This window comes from Maniola hyperantus, chromosome 15 (genome assembly GCF_902806685.2).
Source record: "Maniola hyperantus chromosome 15, iAphHyp1.2, whole genome shotgun sequence".
NCBI classification, from domain to species: Eukaryota; Metazoa; Arthropoda; class Insecta; order Lepidoptera; family Nymphalidae; genus Maniola; species Maniola hyperantus.
This window is the reverse complement of record NC_048550.1, coordinates 8,932,399-8,952,341: the sequence shown is the minus strand read 5'-3', so window position 1 is coordinate 8,952,341 and position 19,943 is coordinate 8,932,399. Positions and strand designations below refer to the sequence as shown.

General features: G+C 38.1%; 1 protein-coding gene across 3 annotated transcripts in view; it reads left to right on the top strand.

The window, feature by feature from the left end:
• The first annotated feature begins 8,383 nt into the window (after window positions 1-8,383).
• Window positions 8,384-19,943, top strand: part of pippin — a 29,584-nt gene continuing 18,024 nt past the window's right edge. The window contains exons 1-2 of one of the 3 annotated variants that reach the window (XM_034976237.2): window positions 8,384-8,635; window positions 19,690-19,873. In XM_034976237.2, the coding sequence (XP_034832128.1) occupies window positions 8,616-8,635; window positions 19,690-19,873 (204 nt within the window). In that variant the 5' untranslated portion in view covers window positions 8,384-8,615. Of the gene's footprint in view, window positions 8,636-16,067; window positions 16,202-19,689; window positions 19,874-19,943 lie in introns of those variants that run through there. The other 2 variants (XM_069503282.1, XM_069503283.1) reach the window with 2 other exon arrangements.

Sequence of the window (19,943 nt, the reverse complement as noted above, 5' to 3'; positions counted from 1 at the left end):
TAAAATTATGTAGCTCTTCATTTTTTCTGAAACAAGTTGATTCGAATGTTAGAAATGGTATATGAAATATGCGGTAAATTCAGACCTTATATTACAAAATTTTCTGGGTCAAAGAAAGGTGACCGTTGTCCATGGCACACAATGTTTAAGATGATAATTAGAACCAAACTCATGACTACCGTGGGTGTAGTAGGTAAGTGCTCTATACCTACCTATTATAATAGAATTGGGGGATATCGATAGTCCGCGACAGGTTGAGATGGCAATCGGGGTATGAGGCGGGAAGACGCCCCGCGCCGTGTGGCGCCATCTCGACCTGTTGCGTACCATAGCTACGCCATGAAAAACATTTTCTGATACATATATACTTAGGTATTAATCCCGCAAATTGCTATTGCGCTGGAATCAGGTCTCATTAACATCGAAATGACGTCAGCCGAAATAAAAATATACCATCAGCTCGATACTTCAGTCTAGTGCTGACGTCACTAAAATGGCGGCCACGCGCATAAGCAATTTGCGGGACTTATAGACAACAATCCGTACAGTGTCTGTCTGCTAGTTTTTAACGGCCCTTCCGTCTAACCGATTTAGACGCAATTTGCTAAAGAGATTAGAAGTTATAAGTAACTTACATAATGCGAACAACGCACTCGACTCTGCACTGGTTGGTATCTTTGCGCTGGATAATAATTCCTTCTTTGCGCTCGAGCTTTTTCCCGCCTTTCCTTTAACTTTTTCATTGCGAAACGCGGCAGAAAAGGATTTTGAGACTCAGCTGTTTCCATCATTTCACCATCTGATACATTCGCTGTAGAATTTGCCTCGTCTATCGGCTGAGATTGACTTTGAACAATAAAAAATAAGTAGATAAGCGCGAATATACCGAAAAGCTTAGCACTGAAATCCATTTTGTAATTAAATTGATGAATAATTTGTTTCACGCGTTGTGAAGACTTGAAAGCTAATCCCGATGTTGAATAACTAGGTCTTGGTGTCTCGTTTTATAGGGTATCATGCTTAGTCTGGTGACACATTACTGTGCATTTGTTTACAGTATAAATGTGTTTTAAGAAATGTAACGGATCATACACTCGCTTCCAATTATCGCATCCTCGTTTGCAGCTATAGTCCGATCCATACTTTCGAGAACGGTAAAAAAAATCGTCATAATAATATGCGTTTCTCACTTTTAAATAGGTTTTAAGAATAGTTGTTCTGGCACTGAAGAAATAGGATTGGGTATCAACGACGTCATCATAAATTCAATATGGCGGATAATCCAAGATTTTAGAGAAGTACCTATAACGCCTGGCAGCGTTCCAGGGCGCTTTTCATACAAACATAGTTTGTTTCTCATAAAGAAACTTAATGGGATTTTGTAGACAAGTTCTAGAAACAAATATCTGAATCTATGGTATAGGTAGGTATAGTTTTAACGGACTCAAAGATTTGTACCTATTTAAAATCTTTAAAACTAGATATTTTTACAAAAATCTGACATCCACAGACAATATAATGTGCAGTCCAGATTTGATTGATTGATATTTAAATGAGAACCCGTAGTAGTACATCCAAATTCTTTGTAAGAACCAAACTACGATTGTATGGAAAGCGCCGCGCCGCGCTGCGCTGGGGAACGAGGAAAATAAACGTAGTGACACTGCAAATGTAGATCAAGATAGCCTGATGCCGGAAAGGAGATAGGATAGCAAGGGCACATTCAAATTAACTGATGCACGGGTTTAGCGCTGCAGTCGCGCGTTTTTATTTATATGGGTTTACGAAGCAGCGCTGCAGCCACTAATTTGAAGGCGCCCTAAGATGGGTCTCGATATCCAAAGAGCTGAAACCCGTTTTCACACACTGAAGTCGCGAGCAAAAGCTAGTAGGTAAGCACCTAAAGTAAAACTTGACTACAGCTTAACTGTAAACATAAGCCAGTGAGTCATACAAACATATAAGTAAATCTAAATCGGTAATAAACCAAGAATATTACAAACAAACTGAAATTCTTCGAAATTATAGCTATTAACGTAGGTGATAGGTCATACCTAGCTATTATTATACTGCGCAATGTAATGTCACTGTACCAGGTAAATAATATTAGTCACTAGATAGATGACGCCCGCGTTCATTTAGGTTTTAAGCATCCCATGGGAAGTTGTTCATTTCCTGGGATAAAAGTAACCTACGTATGTCACTCTCCAGGTGATTAAAGAGACTATACAAAAATCAGGTAGATCCGTTGAATGCCAAGCCGACAAATACACTTTCGCATTTGTTGGTAGCGGCAATAGAAATACACATTCTGTAAAAATTTCAAGTCTCTACCTATTAGGGTTCACGAGATACAGTCCACTGACAGACAAACGAGCGGCCGGACAGACGGACGGCCGGACGAACGAACATGAAATTTTTACAAAATGTGTATTTTTATGGCCGCTATAACAACAAATACTAAAAATTACAAAATGGCCGCCATAAAAATTAAGAAAAATTAAAAAGTGTTATTACTTGTACGATGGTACGGAACCCTTCGTGTGCGAGCCCGACTCACAGTTGACTGATTTTATATTACCTTTTGACCTCATTGAAAAATATTCTTCAACGATTTTGCATTAAACTCGTTTTTACATTGATTCTGATTTAACTCTTTGACAATATAATTATATTTGATAATTTGGCATTTGCTAGAATTTTCTACCTGGTCTTTTTGTTGTGTAATTTTTTCTTGATTTTATGATTTTTTTGTAATTTTTTTGTACCAATGGATAGCTAACGAAACGTAGATGTTTTTAAAATAATCCGCAGGATAAGTGCCATAGAAATTTTTACAGAAAATTTGCAAGTTATTCAAAGAATTAAATTTAAAAATCGAAAACTTGTACAGTTTTTGGGCTGTAATTTTTAAATGCTTGAAGATTTTTCTTGTTTTATAACTGTTTATTATTAACAAGGATATGTACTAGCAAGAAATAAAAAAAAATTGATGAAATACATTGTTCCTTTTTTTATTAATTTTATAAAGTGGCAAACACCCCTTTACCAAGAAAAAATTAATAAATGAGTAACTCGAAAGCGATAAACTTTCGCATAAGCACTTTAGGGGTCATTTGATAACTAATGTCCTGTAGGTACTATAACCCCTTAACGGGATCGTGTCCTATTTTCCTGGAACCCTGTATAACAACAAAATTGGTCACACTGTTATAAATTTTATAACCTTGAATTTATGAGAATTATCGTATAAACTAGATTGAAACGCAACGTAAATTAAAGTATATTATAATTAATAATATCAAATGTAAAGGTAGTTAGCAAGTACCTTTATGTCTATATGAGCAGGGCCTACGCCAATGATTGTCACATAATTACTTGGTTTTAAATGAAGGAAAACAAGGAAAACATCACGAGGATACTTGCGTGCCTACTGGTACAATAACTGAAAACAAACTGGTAAAACTGAGTCGATCAGCACTAAAAACGCTCACGCTTGACCAAAAAATTGACTACTTATGCCAAAACTGTTTTCACAGGCAAGCAGGTTTCATAACGATATTTCATTGCTTAAAACGCACATAACTCCGAAAAGTTAGAGGTGCGTGCCCGGGATCGAACCTCGACCTCCCGAATAGGAGGTGGGCGTTTTAACCACTAGGCTATCATGGCTCGTAACGTTGGTACCTAATGAAAAATAAGGACCCTGAAGTATCTTTCACCTGATAAAAAACATTGACGGCAAAACCAGAATAATTACAATAAGTATTTATTTGCATTAAAATAAGCACCTTTTTACTGACATTGATGTATGGCCTCGGTTACCTACATTAAAAACCGGAAATAAGGTCAACTTCATAATTCTTGTTAAAGATTTTAGTTTCAGTTACTTAGACAGTGGCAGATTCTGTTGTAGGTATCTACACATTTTTTTTGCGTGTTGTTTCGGATTTATTATGCTGCGTAGGCCCTACAGCGTCACGGGGGGGGGGGGGATGCCGTAGGTACTTAGTTCGTGCTAAGGTGCTAAGTTCCTCGCCGGCTTCTTGGCTCTACTTTCAGAGCCAGTGGCATATCTACAGTGAGAACCGAACTATAGTCTGGAAGTTTCAAAAAGTCTATATGATGAAGTAAGCTTACTTTAAATAAAAATATGTTAACTTATGTTTGGTATTTTTTTATATTATAAAGGTAAGAGTCCTCTCCATTTCCGACTGAAATATTTTTATAATAGCAACAGTTAACTTACAATGAGTAATAACATTTAGGAAAATGATGAGCTGATGGCGTATATTAGAATATTACCTATAACGGCGTAGGTATATTACCTACTTAGTGAAAATAAAAACACATTTCAAAAAGTAAGAACCCTCCCTAAGTAAGACGTTCTTTATAAAATGTCCCTACTTATATTCTAGCAATGTAGGTAACAGTATGGTCTGTAGATATAAAAAGAAAAGCTGACTGACTTACTGACTGACTGATCTATCAACGTACAGCTCGAACTACTGGACGGATCGGGCTGAAATTTTGCATGAGATAGCTATTGCTATCCCATCAATAGACATCCGCTAAGAAAGGATTTTTTTAAATTCAAACCCTGAAGGGGTAAAACAGGAGTTTGTTTGTGCAGTCCACACGGGCAAAGTCGCGGGCATAAGCTAGTAAGTGAATAAAGTTACATACTATATTCTTCGTACAAAGGGGTACCTACCTAGTGATAAGTTTTAACTGTTTAACCAACATACTTAATCGGATCACGTAATAACAGCTTTATCAACATCATCGTGACCTTATAATTTACGCCGTGTCCATCGAATATGCAATCTCACGAATGGGACAGTTCAAGGCGACGAGGCAACTTTACACGAAACATTCGTCACGTGTACGGTGACAATGCTCACAATTTTTCAGGACTGTCGCTGAATTCGTCCGTGTGTAGATTGCAGCGGCACTATGTCAAGACAACTTGTCCGTTCACATAGACCGGCTCGGACAGAATCGGACGGTGCTCTTCTTTTCACACAGACCTCCGGCGCGCGTACGGATGGAACTGGCCGGAGCGACCAGGTTTTGTTTCACATAGACCGGCTGGAAGAGCACTGTACTGAAAGAGTACGCAAACGGAGCTGTTCGGCTGCGCGAGAGCGGAAGGGCGCGATCATCAGAAATCATACGTAGCCGGTCGGCTCCTTTTATTTTTTAACCGCGTAAGGTTTGCTCTCCGGCATTCTCAATAACAAAAGAGCTGATATGTAAAAATAAACCTTAATTCAACTAACCAACACTCTATTTTAATCGCTATCAAAATCTGCTCTCCGGTCCGAGCCGGTCTGTGTGAACGGACACTCATCCGCAGCGTAATTTTAATCGACTTCAAAAATTCTAAAAATAAGGAGTTTCTCTATTTGACATTTATGCATAAACTAGCAGATGCCCGCGACTTCATCCGCGTGGATTTATGTTTTTAGAAATCCTGTGGGAAGTCTTGATTTTCCGGGATAGAAGTAGCCTACGTCACTCTCCGGGTCTTTCACTGTACACATACGAAAAATCACGTCGATCCGCTGCTCCGTTGCGACGTGATTGAAGGACAAACCAACAAACAAACACGCTTTCACATTTATCTCGCGATTATCTCGCATCTGGCTTGACGATTTGAATGCGGTTTTTTATAACAACTCAAACTACTTAAGCTATATTTTCGTTTGCTTAGCCGCGGTAAGTCCAGGCCAGGGCGTACTGGGGGTACCTACTGCAAGTCCTTTAAGCCCGTGTTTTATTTTCATTGCTAAGGTAAGATCAAGTTGTTATCAACAGAGCCATCTTTATCCTATTGGAGGCCCTGGGCACATTAGAATAACGGGGCCCCTATGATCTTGACAGAGTAGACCAGGTACTATTTTCTTAGAATAGGCAAAGAAAGTAGATAAGTCACGTTCTAGATTTTTGGTAATAAATTATCGGTCGGTTGGTTATAGTTTGGTGATCTGGCAGGGACTAGTGGGCTCCTATCGATCGTGGGCCCTGGGCACGTGCCCATAGTGCCCAGTGGGAAAGAGGGTCCTGGTTATCAAAACAGACTCGGCTTCATTGTACTCCATATAGTTGATAGTTCGAAGGTATGTATCATCGGACCTTATAATGTAGACTTTCGACGTGGCGATGGCCTATGTTTACTATAGATTCAAAAGGAAAAATATCATAATGTACGCGTATATATCGCGTTATGCACGCGTTGTCATTATCATCAGCCCATTGTCTCCTGTCAATGAGAAGGGTTTTGGCCACATTGCACTACGCTGGCCAAGTGCGGATTGACAGACTTCACTAACCTTTGAAAACATTATGGAGAACTCTCAAGCATCCAGGTTTCCTCACTGCAATATTTCCTCACTTCCATGTTTTCAAAACTTTGATGTGTGATATTTAATTTCTTAAAACGCAGTATATCTCCGAAAAATTAGAGGCCGGGATCGAACCTCGGACCCCTGACTTGGAGGCCGATGCCTTCACTGACTAGGCTATCATCGCTTTATTTCGTTCTCATTAGGTAATATTTGGTAGGTACTATACAGAAATATTTCCCTCGTAGTTCTCTCTAGGTAATATCGTCCATAAAATTGCTTTAGCACTCAGGTTGAAGGTCTTTGCACGTCATAAAACTACAAAGCCGACATACATTTAAAAGTTTAAGGCTGAGATTTATTGTAATAGACTTACTAGAAATACTTACCTAATGGTACGCGACAGGCAGGTCGAGATGGCAATCGGGGTATGAGGCGAGGGGACGACCTGCACATCCACACATCACCCGCGCTATCCCACGCTAGGTTGGCGCGGGGGCTGTGCGGGATGTCCCCACCCCGATTGCCATCTGGAGTCTCGACTTGTTTGCGTACTAGACATGATTCATTCATCACAATTAAGCGACAGCTCGAGATGGTAATCAGGGAGGGAATGCCCCGTACACCCGCATAGCCCCCGCGCAAAACCGATGCGGGCGAGTGCGGGTGTGCGGGGCGTCCCTCCATCTCTCATACCCCGATTGCTATCTCGACCTGTCGCGGAGTGCACCTACTCGTACTAAGTATCTGTAAACGTACGGACTACCTATTTGACCGATAGGTATTGCATTCTTGTCTTTTGTTTCAATGCTCGGATTGAAGTGTGTATGTTTGTTTTATTGAATGAACAATTATTGTTGTATTTTCCTTCAATGTACGTATATATTATGAATGTTTTGTTTGTTGGTCCCTTATACGTTTCTACTTTCTATACCAATCACCCATTTGCAATGGAACATTGTACAGTTATTGTTGGGATTTGCGAGAAGCTTTGTAAAATACTTCGTGCCCTTAATACACAATAAATTAAACAAAAACGAGTAGCTTGCGTTAGCTAGTAATTAGTAAAATAAATAAATATTATCAATAAAAAACCAGCCAAGTACGAGTCAGACTCGCGCACCGAGGGTCCCTTACCACGGTCCTATTTTTCGACATTTTGTACGATAAATCAAACACTATTATGCATAAAAGTAAATAAAAATCTGTTTTAGAATGTGCAGGTGTCCTTTCATATGATACCCCACTTGGTATATTAATCTTACTCTGAAAGTTGAAAATACTAATATTTGCTCATGAACACGTCATTTTATTTTATTTTTTCAGGATGTAACCACAAATTCACGGTTTTCGGATTTTTCCCCTTAAGAAGTTAAGTGTGCTATATAGACCTACCTACCTGCCGAATTTCATGATTCTAGGTCAACGGGAAGTACCCTCTAGGTTTATTGACATACAGACAGATCAATCATCATGATCAATCCATCACCGGCTCACTACAGACAGGTCTCCTCTCAGAGTGAAAAGGGTTTTGGCCATAGTCTACCACGCTGGCCTAGTGCGGATTGGCAGACTTCACACACCTTTGAGAACATTATGGAGAACTCTCAGGCATACAGGTTTCCTCACGATGTTTTCCTTCGCTGTTAAAGCAAGTGATATTTTAATTACTTAAAAACGCACATAACTCCGAAAAGCGAGAGGTGCGTGCCCGGGATCGAACCCTCGACCTCCGATTGGAAGGCGGACTTCCTAACCACTAGGCACCACAGCTTTATAAGGGTCCTAGCCTAGGGTGATCCTATAAGGGTTCAGTTTTTCCTTTTGAGGTACGGAACACTAAAAAGTAATTATTATCACTATAAAACGGTTATACCTAAGTATAACATATTGGGAAATTCCTAATTTCGATAAACAGTTAGGTACATATTGCGATTCGAAATATTGTGTAATTTAATGTCCCGAAAAACCCGATCCCACGTCTGGAATTCCTACACCCATAGCTTCACACTCATTCTTTTTCAGCAATCCGTTGGTCCGCGCCGCAGTCGTGAAGCGGTGCGACCGCTAGACGCTATTGCCGAACGTTTCCTATCGATCGCCTCGCTATAAAAACGTCACTATGTTTTGACGTCCCGGGGTGATAAAATAGACCAAACGTTATTGTAAGAGACTTCTTTACCAGTTTTGAGTGATATTTTACAACTTTAATTAGCACTGTTAGCACATTTTATTTAGATTACGATCTAGTTTGAATACTGCAGCAAAATGAGGGACAAGAGCTTACAGTAAGTTATTTACATATTTTATTAAAAAAAAACAAAATTACCTAATATCAGTTTATTATTTAAGGTGGTTACAATGTTTTGTAAAAAGTATAAAGACATAGTAACAACCGTTTAAATATTATTCATAGTACTCTTACTCTTAGACTTTCACTTTCTCTAGTTCTCTACCTATATTTTTAAAATTATCTTTGAACTCTACCTACTTACTTAAAAGTTTAACTGTTAAGTTTGTACTGAATTTATTTAAAATACAATTAGGTATAACAAGTCATTCATACCGTAAATGGTTCTAATATAGGTACATATTATGTCTTTGGGCTCTGACAATTTGGATGTAATTTTGTATTACTTACTTACCTAATTGAATTAAGATAATATTATAACTACCTACTCATATGAATTAGAAAACTTTACTGTAAAATAATATTATTGTCGAATCCAATCTAATTTAGCCTGTACCTACTGTCGTTCACAACTATGTCAACGCCTCCCTCCGATTTATAGTAGGTATTCTGTGCCTTCGGGCCATCTAAATGTTTTCATCACGCCCAACCATCGTCGCCTTGGCACGTTACGCTGTTTGGGAGTCCAGAAAGAAGCAGATTTTGCCCGCATATCACAGAGGTACTTATTCCAATGACCGCAGTCCCATTTAAGAAAATCATCTAAAACCGCGTCCGCTATTCGCGTTTTGGAACGCAAAGCGGAATTTCTATCTAGATTTTCGAAATATCATTCCATAGATCTTGGGCAAACCTTGAGGTGAGGTAAAAATATTCCTGAATCCTGGACATAATATTAATACATACCTATTCAATTCTATACCACCTCTCACTTTTATCCTCTTTGTGCTATTTTGTCATAACTCATAACTCATAAGCCGCTTGTGCACTCGTCCCTGAAATCATGGATTCCGTGAAAATACGAATCGAATGTGTACGTATTTGTAATGACGGCCACTTTGAAGAATCACGGATACGAACCGAATACGGATGAGTGCACAAAGGCCTTTAGTCCAACCTGAAGGCCTGCCAAGATAAATGTTTCAGTTCCGCCGCCCATGGTGAAAGGAGGATGACGTCGTCATATCATATCAGCACCCCTTTCCATACACCCTGCAGCCACTTTCTTAAATACTTCTCGCTCGCGTGTAAATAATTTTCGGGATAAAGAATTACCCTGTTTAATGCCCTTTTCAATCCAAACTAATATTGTAAATGCTAAAGTGCATATCAGTAATCTTCAGTACTATTAACTGTCTTCGTTTTTGCTAGCGTTCTGGTTACACCCTGTATAAAGGCGAAAGTATATTTGTTTGTTGGTTTGTCCTTCAATCCACAGCGGAGCAACGGACCAACGTAAACACGTTCTGTGAAAATTTCAACTCTCTACCTATTACGGCTCACAAGATACAGCCCGCTGACGGACAGACGGACGGGCTGGTTAAATACCCTTCGGATGCGGAACTCTAAAAAGCCTATCTGTTCAGACTTCAGATAGGCTAAGTTGATGCGAGTGCCACTCTCGTGCATGCATCGTCGAATCATAAGTATGAAATCAAATTCATGTGGATTTTTTTATAAAAATCCCGTGGGAACTCTTTGAATTTCTGAGACAAAAATAGCCTGTGTACATCTCCGGGATGCAAGCTATAGCTAGTTCATCCACGTGGAATTCGGTTATAGTTTTTCAAATTTTGTGTGGCATATCGCTTTCAGCGTACGTCTGTTTACCTAGGTACTTGTATAAGTCCATTTCAGTGCAAATTACTTAAGTAGGTACCTATTTGATTTTAATAAATGAGGTGGTGTTTGCTTTGGCGTGAATAATGCAATATGGCGGATATGACAGCAAAATTACGACAGCAAAAATAAACTTGAGATAAGTACCTACCTAAATGCAAGGTAAATGCACGTAAATGGATCGAGTTTGGTATCAAATGAAAGGTGGTGGCGGTGGTCTTATTTTGTAGATTCCGAAAATATATAATTTAAAGGTTAGGCTTATTTCGCGATTTAACTACATATTATTATGACCGTTGGCACTATTGCCGCGACCTCGTCCGCGTAGACTGCACAAATTTCAAACCCCTATTTTACCCCCTTAAGGGTTGAATTTTGAAAAATCCTTTCTTAGCGGATGTCTATGTCATATTAGCTATCTGCATGCCAGAAAAATGGACCAATATAGAGCCATATGAGTAGGTATCCATATTCCATACATAGGTATGCCAGCTTCTTTCCAATATTACAGTCTACCCACGCATATGCCGTTCATGTATCGACATCATTACGGTCAGGATCATAAAATGAAATAGGTAGTTCCATGGAGTCCTCCATTATATTAATGAAATTCTCATAACAAAACTGTGGCACAACACTGTGGTCTGTGGTGCACTATTCACATAAATTGGTCGGTAGGTACCTAATACATATATTTGAAAAACCGCCCAAGTGCAAGTCGTGCCTCGCTCTTTAAGGGTATCGGTACATACCTACCTAATTATGAACATCATATTTTGTATTCATACATACAAAAAAAAACCGGGCCGAATTGAGGACCACCTCGTTTTTGGAAGCCGGTTAAAAATAATTTCCGAGCTAGACATCGCAACAAACCGTGAAAGAAAAACCCAAAAATTGTTTCTCATACCTACCTGATGGTCGTGACCCGTTCTTAGATAATAGAAAATAGTGCAGAGTTTCTTGGTGTAAAATAACGTTGTGGGCATCTTTCCGTATATCGCACCCCTTTATAAAAACTGTAACAACTCAAAAAAAACACTTTTTTCAGAAACAAAAAACTGATTTTTTATTCTGTTACTGAGTTGAAATAGTTTTTGATCTTTTGATCTAGTGGTACGATATGATTAGATACCTACCTACATAATTTATGGGAGTCTTTGGGAAGTAGGAACAGAAGAATAATAGAATAACCCATAATAATATAAATACGAAACTGTGTTTGTCTGTTGGTTGGTTGGTCCTTTAATCACGTCGCAACGGAGCCACGGATCGACGTGATTTCTTACATGGAGAGTGACATATAGACTACTTTTTATCCCGGAAAATCAAAGAGTTTCTACGGGATTTTTAAAAACGGGCAAAAAGCGGGCATCAGCTAGTTTAGAATAAACTTAATTTGGAATAAAAGTCGTGGGAAAAACTACAGGTAGGTAAGTAAATACTCCTCCAACAAGCATATCTAACTTTTTCACATACATTATATACCTACTTATTCGTCTGGAAAAAAAATTCATGAGGTAACGCGTTGGACATAAAACTGGCAATTAATATGCAAATAGGCATAACAGAGATAATCAAGTCTTAACAATTTCATGTTCAGCTAGACGTAGCTGAATTCATCTTTATTTATGATCTCATAAATATTGAAATTGTATTGAAAAACTGCATAAACTATAATACCTACACCGAGTGGGAAAGAACCACAAAAAACTATTAACTAAGCTATGTAGGTATATGTACCTACTATCTAACTCTGTTTGTACTACCTATGTAGGTAATCATCCTCATGATCAACCCATCGCCGGCTCACTACAGAGAACGGGTCTCCTCTCAGAGTGAGAAGGGTTTTGGCCATAGTCTACCACGCTGACCAAGTACCTACGCATTGGCAGACTTCACACAACTTTGAGAGAACATTTTTGAGAACTCCGTGAGAAATGCGTAGGCCTTGTAGAATAGGCTGTCTCAACTTGACATGCGGATATCAACTACCTACCCGTATCTGCTGATACTGGAATAAATCTAAACATAAGAGGTGTTTATCTTGCTGTATGTATATTCCAAGAATGTATTAAATATCTTAGTGTTCGCATATTTCACACGGGTTGCACAACTTGCACGCACCGTATGCAATGCCTAATTTTTTTTGCAGTAGGTAGATACCTCAACCTACCTACCTATCTACCTACTGAAAAAGCTAATGGCGTTTGAAGCGTCGTCTCCCACAATAGCTAAGAAAATGCTTTGTAAAAAAATCGGTCAAGTACGAGTCAGACTCGCACACGGAGGTTTCCGTACGTCGCGTCGCGTCATTTGAAGTAGATACCTACCTACAACAAATAATACTTTTTAATTTTTTTTCTCAGAAATTTGACTCAGAAACTTGGCACATTTTTACCGGCCAATCTCCTATGCGCCTCCCTCAAGCTACTTGACATTGGCGAAGTGCATTGTGCTAGTCTGGCACTACAAAAAGCCACCAAACAAGAAAAGAAGATTTTTTTGGTGAATAAACAGTAATGTAAGACTCTAGGTTTGTAAATCATTACCTTTATTAGAGAGTTAGAGACCTGTGACACGCGGACAGACATACAGACAGACAGACATAGGTACAGATAGCAGAGTGATTTGGGTACGGAACCCTAAAAAGCGGGCCCTGACAAAATAATTTAACTTTTAAGCAAGCGTAGACTGCTTAGAATAAATAGCTATAAATAGGACTTAGAAGTTCGAATAGTACCTACCTAATTGATTAGATGATGATTGTTTTTTAATTCGATGATGAATATTATAATACTTAAATTAATATAAAATAAATAAATAAATAAATTCTATTAAATAAACTTAAATTGATTAGATTGCCGTATGTAAGAATTTATGTTCATACTTAATTTAATACCTATTACATACCTACCTACCCATTTGTATACCCGTTTACGTGTTGTTCTATTAATTTATTGTAATTTTTTAATGAAAAATATGTACATATTTGTAATTTGTAACACAAACAGAATAATACCTATAGTTTGCTAAGCAGGTAAGGTAGCTGTAGGTAGGTATTATAGTACCAGGTACCTACAGCAACTAGCAATTGAAATGATAATATCTAATTTATGGATTGCTAGTTAAGTACCTACCTCCTAAAATGTGACACCATCATGGCACCATGTTCATTGTTCGGTCTTAATTACGCCAAAGACCAACGTGCCACGTGGCACGTGGCATCCATGAGCTTTACATAATATATTTTTTTATGTTTGTTACCGCAGCTACCTACCTACTTAGATTGTGTCTTGCAAAAACATACTGATCATATTTAAGAACTATACAACTAAATGTAGATGTATAAGAAAATATTTTATCAACCGTTGGTCTTCAAATAATTATAGCATAGCTGGTAAGGCACCAAGTCATGTTTAATGGCATCGTGATATCGACATAAAACTCGCAAATAAACATAATATGAAACAATTGCAAACGTGGCGCAAAGCTATCCGCGTAGGCAGCTAAAGTCACGAGGGCCCCGGCATAATTGGGGGCCCTGAAAAATTAAATGCAGCGTCACTCTGTGTAAATGGCGGACTAAGGCCAGGGTGGGGGCAGGCCAAGGGCTAGTTTCTGAATTTAGTGAGCATTTGTTCACGCTTTGCTTGTGCGAGAAAAATTCGGGTTCAGAAGAGCCGGATCAGTCGAGTATTCTTTTTATAATCACAATCTCACAGTGCAATTCTCACAATATCGCTTATCACTTTTTAACTCATTTGTGTTTTCCGTTCAGGCCGTAGAGCTAACAGCACTTGGTTGTTATCGATCAAATAAATAACTGAATAGCTTGGTAAGTAGTTATCTGACCACCTCGCCAAAAATACACAATGTAATTTGACAATAGCAGCTGTCGCGTGTCGCCCAGAGTTGAATTGTGGGTGCGGGCTCAATACATAATAGTTACGAGGTACCTATACATATAAATAATGCTATTGTACAACTTTTGTTAACGAGCAGTAGTTGTATTCATTTTTGGTTTTATCCGGAGGTAGGCATATTCTAGGTCGGTATGTAAATCTATAGGTACCTACACCCAAAAACAGCATGTCGTGAATTATTTATTGCGTAAATCGAAATATTTATACCTAGCTCAGATGGGTCAAGTCTGGTCAAGCCATAAGTAAATCGTCATCGTATGAATTCCTTATTGCTCGAGGGTCGAGGATCGTGATTCGTGACCCTTTTCCATTTTTATTTTTTAATTCTTTATTTAGCCAAATAATAAACGCTTGACATCCTAAAACTCTGTTGAGTTTGTATGGATGTTGCACATTCCTCTTATAAAACTAAACTAAACTAGATAATAACTAAGTACAAATCAAAACAGATGAAATCGATGCGACCTTAATAATATTGGTAGGTAAAATATAGGTCGGTAGGTAATTAGCGAAATGTTACTAAATGCTCGCGATTATGACGTCGCACCGCGACGATTACTCACATAATACCTAGCTGGTAGGTAGTTTTTTGTTCAGTCTTTAAAAATAATTGTGTACTAAATAATTTTGTACTTGTGTAAAACTGTTTTGAACTAAAAGTTCAGCACTATTTAGATAGGTAGGTACCTAATCTTAAGTTCATTGCTAAACAATCGCCAGCTGGCATCGACATTTCAATTAGGTCAACGAACTAACAACCCGGTCACTCAAACTCGCAATACGGTAAAGACTCTATTATTAGGTAAATAATAGAGTCGTACCAAGAATAACGAACAGTCAACGAAGTTTTCAAAATACGCTCTTTAGGAACCGGCGAAACACAATCATCGATTTTATCTTACATAGGTAGGTAATAGTTTATTAAATAGAAATCGCGTGTTCATACACTACATAAAATTCGTTCATTCACTGAAACTCTCTGTTCATTCACTACAACAGATAACGCTCTTTTAAGGATTCCGTACCTCAAAAGGAAAAAAGGTAACCTTCCTTTTGAGGTAACACACGGACGGACACGGTAAGGACGGATAGTCGGCCAGACAGACAACAAGTGATCCTTCACTTGTTGTCTGTCTGGCCGACTGTCTGTCCGTCGTGTTTCTCAAGAATACCTTTTTTTTGATATTTCAAAACTATCTGAAATCAGTCATTGAAATCCCGTGAGAACTCTTTGATTGTCCGGGATAAAAAGTAGCCTATGTCACTCTCCAACTCTTTCTTTCTTTACTCTCTCGGTCTTCAACTATACCTACCCCTGCAAAATATCACGTCAATCCGTTGCTCCGTTACGACGTAATTGAAGGACTAACCAACAAACTAATCTTATCTTATCATCTAAATATAGGTATGAAAGGAATAGGTGACTGACTGGACGGATCGGGCTGAAATTTGGCACGCAGAAAGCTATTATATAACGTACGTAGGCATCCGCTAAGAAAGGATTTTTGAAAATTATATTTATTTTTATATTATGATTTAGAAATAGGGGTTTGAAATTTGTGTACCTAGTCCACGCGGACGAAGTCGCGAGCATAAGCTAGTAAACCAATAAACTAACAAACAACAACCATGCTTTTGCATTTATGATATGGGTAGTGATAATCTATTTATTTACTTGATTTACCAATCAATATACCTACGTATAAATACAATGTAGTATCAAGGAAATCGGGGTGAAGGGTTATTTTGATAAGAATTCATTCTCGCTCAATGTGTCCAGGAAAAGGACGTAGAATTATATTTTTCACTTATTTGTGATTTATAAAATGGTGGTTCTGTTATTCGGATATGCATTATACTATCGCCGAAGACTAAGAATTATTAAAATCCAGAGGTAGGTACGTATGTAAGCTAACTACTGATCCTAAGTCCTTATACCTAAACACTGGGGCCGATTTTCTTGTACACAATCTCTAAACTAAACTAAATTAACAGGTCTAAATTTAGTGCTATCCTTTTCCGCAAACAACATTATGAAAGGGATAGCAATAGATTTAGACGTGCCATTTTAGTTTAGTTTAGAGATTGTGTACAACGGAATCAGACTCATTTTTATACAAGACTAATTATTACGTACATGCTGTTTTAAGTGTAGATACATTCCTATACCTACTTACTGTATAAAACAATAAAGCGTTGTCAATGAACTATACGTAGGGTCGGTTTGCTTTTGCTTAGTAAAAATAATATTAGAGTAAAAATCAATAATATTTTTATAACATTTTTACACTACCTAGATGATTAATAATAAATTTAAATACAAAATAAAGGTACAAGAAAAAAGACATAAAATACAAAACGATAAAAGATCAAAGGATTTTCATTATATTATTACCTATCTAGATTCCAGTTAAAAGATATTATACTTACAGTTAAAAGATATTCTTATGTTAATTCCGCACTTGGCCACCGTGGTAGACTATGGCCAAAATCCTTCTCATACTGAGAGGAGATCCGTATTCTGATGGGAGCCGGTGATCATTATGATGATGAGTTTATTTTTAGTGTCTTGGTAGGTTGTATTTTATATTGTACTAGATGATGCCCGCGACTTCGTCCGCGTGGATTTAGTTTTTTTTCAATCCCGTGGGAACACTTTAATTTTCCAGGATAAAAAGTAACCTATGTTCTTTCCCGGGATGTAAGCTAACTCTGTACCAAATTTCATCAAAATCGGTAAAACTGTTAGGCCGTGAAAAGCTAGCAGACAGATAGACAAACAGACAGACGGACACACACATATTTTCGCATTTTTCCGTCCGGGGTTAGATCACGGGCACGCACATCTAATAAGTAGTTGGAGTTATGTGCGTTTTAAGTTATTAAATATCACTTGCTTTAACGCTGAAGGAAAGCATCGTGAGGAAACCTGCATACCTGAGAGTCATCCATAATGTTCTTAAAGGTGTGTGAAGTCTGCCAACCTGCACATGGCCAGCGTGGTAGACTATGGTCAAAGACCCTTCTGACTCTGAGAGGAGACCCGTGCTCTGTAGTGAGCCGGCGATGGGTTGATCATGATGATGATACCAGAGAACGGGGGCCGCATTTAGTAATGCCGCGGCCGATCCCTTTGACAGCTTAGTCCGCGCTGAGTCCTTAGAACATGACCAGACGTCTAGATTCTCTATGTGTGTTCGGTTGACTCTATAAGCACCTAATGTACTTATGGGGAGTGTTCTCAATAATTATTGAAACTGATAAGTATCTCTTCTCAAGACTTATTAGAACAGAAATAGTTCAAAGAACTCTTCTCAGGAGTTATTTGAACAGAAACAGTTCAAAGAACTCTTAAGAGTTATTATAGATAGTACCTATCAGTTTAAATACTTTTGAGAACGCCGCCCAATGTACTTATAAGTAGGTGGTTAAATTGTAAATATAAAGTCGACGGAACACACAAAGAGAACAGACGTCTGAAAACCTCCTGAAAACAATTGTGTTTTCTAATTGTTCCTTATACCTACGTCGCGCCGTCTCAGAAACAAATATCCCCACAGATGTGGTAAGAAGATGCCTTGTAGTACAAATTACGTAGGTACTCCTACGATGTATAAAAGTTTGGAAATTGAAATCCTTGCAATTGACCAATATTTATGTGTAAGTTAAGTACCTACGTATGCGTTCCAATATTTTAGTTAGGTCAAGTGTAGGGCCATTTGGTTGGGATCCGTCCAATTTGTACTGCCAGTTTCATGACGTACCTACGTATCTAATCGAATTTTTGATCTAGGCCCTGTCAAAGTCAAGGAAAACGGTTTATTTTTATTCGCAACATGCCGGAAATGTAGCTAGAGCTACATCTAGACTATCTGTCTTACCTGCAATCTAAATCACTCGCCTCACATTATGATTAGGTAGGTACCTGTGATTATCTCAAGTCATTGGATTACCTATATAGGTATATTTTATAAAATAATTACCTTTCTACCTACGTTAGTTTTTATCATGAAAAACAGGTAAGTAAATCAATTCAGTAAATATATTCTAAGCCGGCGCGGCGTGGACAAAGTCTTGCTTATTGCTGTATAGGTATCCAGAACTCATCGAACTCGTCGTATTTATTTTCCGAGCTAGAACATCGCAATAAACTCAAAAAATGTTCGTTTGTTTTAGTATCTGTTGTTTAATTACAGTAGGTATACATAGGTATATGGCACATAAAATACCGAAGCTTCAGGTTCCGTAAAAACTAACATTGTATATGCGTGTTCCAACCCGCACTTGACGGTTTTTTTTATTTATAAACTTGGCACCAAACACTTTTAATTTTTGGCAAACTATTCAGCTCATTTAATGATAAGATGGACCGTATATGTGTACTCTCTCTCTACCTACACAATGTGTAGACTGTAGGTAGAGAGAGTTGGTAAACATGACCTGGGCGCAATGGTGCCCGCTGTGGTGGAAGGAGGAGGTAGGATCAAGGATGGACAAATCATATTTTTACGGCAAAAATATTAATATGTACTTGTATGGGAAATATTATTTCTAATGTTGTTTATTTGTTTTTCCGTTTTCCTGTAGGAACAAGCTCTTGGCGCGACACACTTGTCGAGACTTGCCAAGCGTGTAAACGTAGCATAATAATTTATAGTCGCCTTCGTTTGTCTACGAATACGAATAAGGCATACGTAAATAGGTACCATAATGACACTCTTTTTGCACAACCAATTTATTTGATTGCAAGCAATTTATAGTAATAATAAACCATGCAGAAAATTGCAAGACGATACTTATATGATTGAGAATGATGATAGATCATCATTATTTACTTAGGTACAATAGATAAAATCTAAGAACATAAAAAACGTTTCCGTTTGCCTTTGTTGCCGGTTCACTATATTGCAGTCACATTAATTATAATCGGTTTGAGATTTTATGAGAAAGACATGGCTTATTTTGTTACACCTAGGGTACGTTAGTACTATTATATATTCTGTGATTATATAACTCCCCTGATGTATAAAAATGACAACGTCAGAATTCCACCGAATTAAAAATCAGAGTATAGTGATAAATATAGCCTACAGCCCTCAAGGATAATGTAGCATTCTAATGGTGAAAGAATTTTTGAAATCAGTTCAGTGGTTTTTGAGTTTATTCGTTACAAACATACAAAGATACCAATCTTTCCTCCTTATAATATAAGTGTAGATAGTGTACCTATACTAGCGCAATTTTCGTTTCGCAGGAATAATGTAACTTTCTACTGGTGAAAGAATTTTCAATATTGGTTCAGTAGTTAAAGAGATTACCCCTTACAAACAAACTTACAAACTTTACCTCTTTATGATATTAGTATAGATTTAATATTCTTCCACAGTGATGGCGCGCACGAGGTCATGCTGGCTGAGGGCCGCAAGCCCCAGACGATGAGCAAAGAAGCCAAGAGCCAGGAAGAGTATGAGGCGCTACAGAGCTTCCTCCGGAGCATCAGTTCCACGGCCACTCTACCACCGTACGTGAAGGGCGAAACCTATTCTTCAGTTCGAGGCGTATTCAATCAGGTACCTAGTCGGTATAGGTAGTCATAGTCAGTATATGGTCAGTATAGTCCGTAAAAATCCATTTTTACTC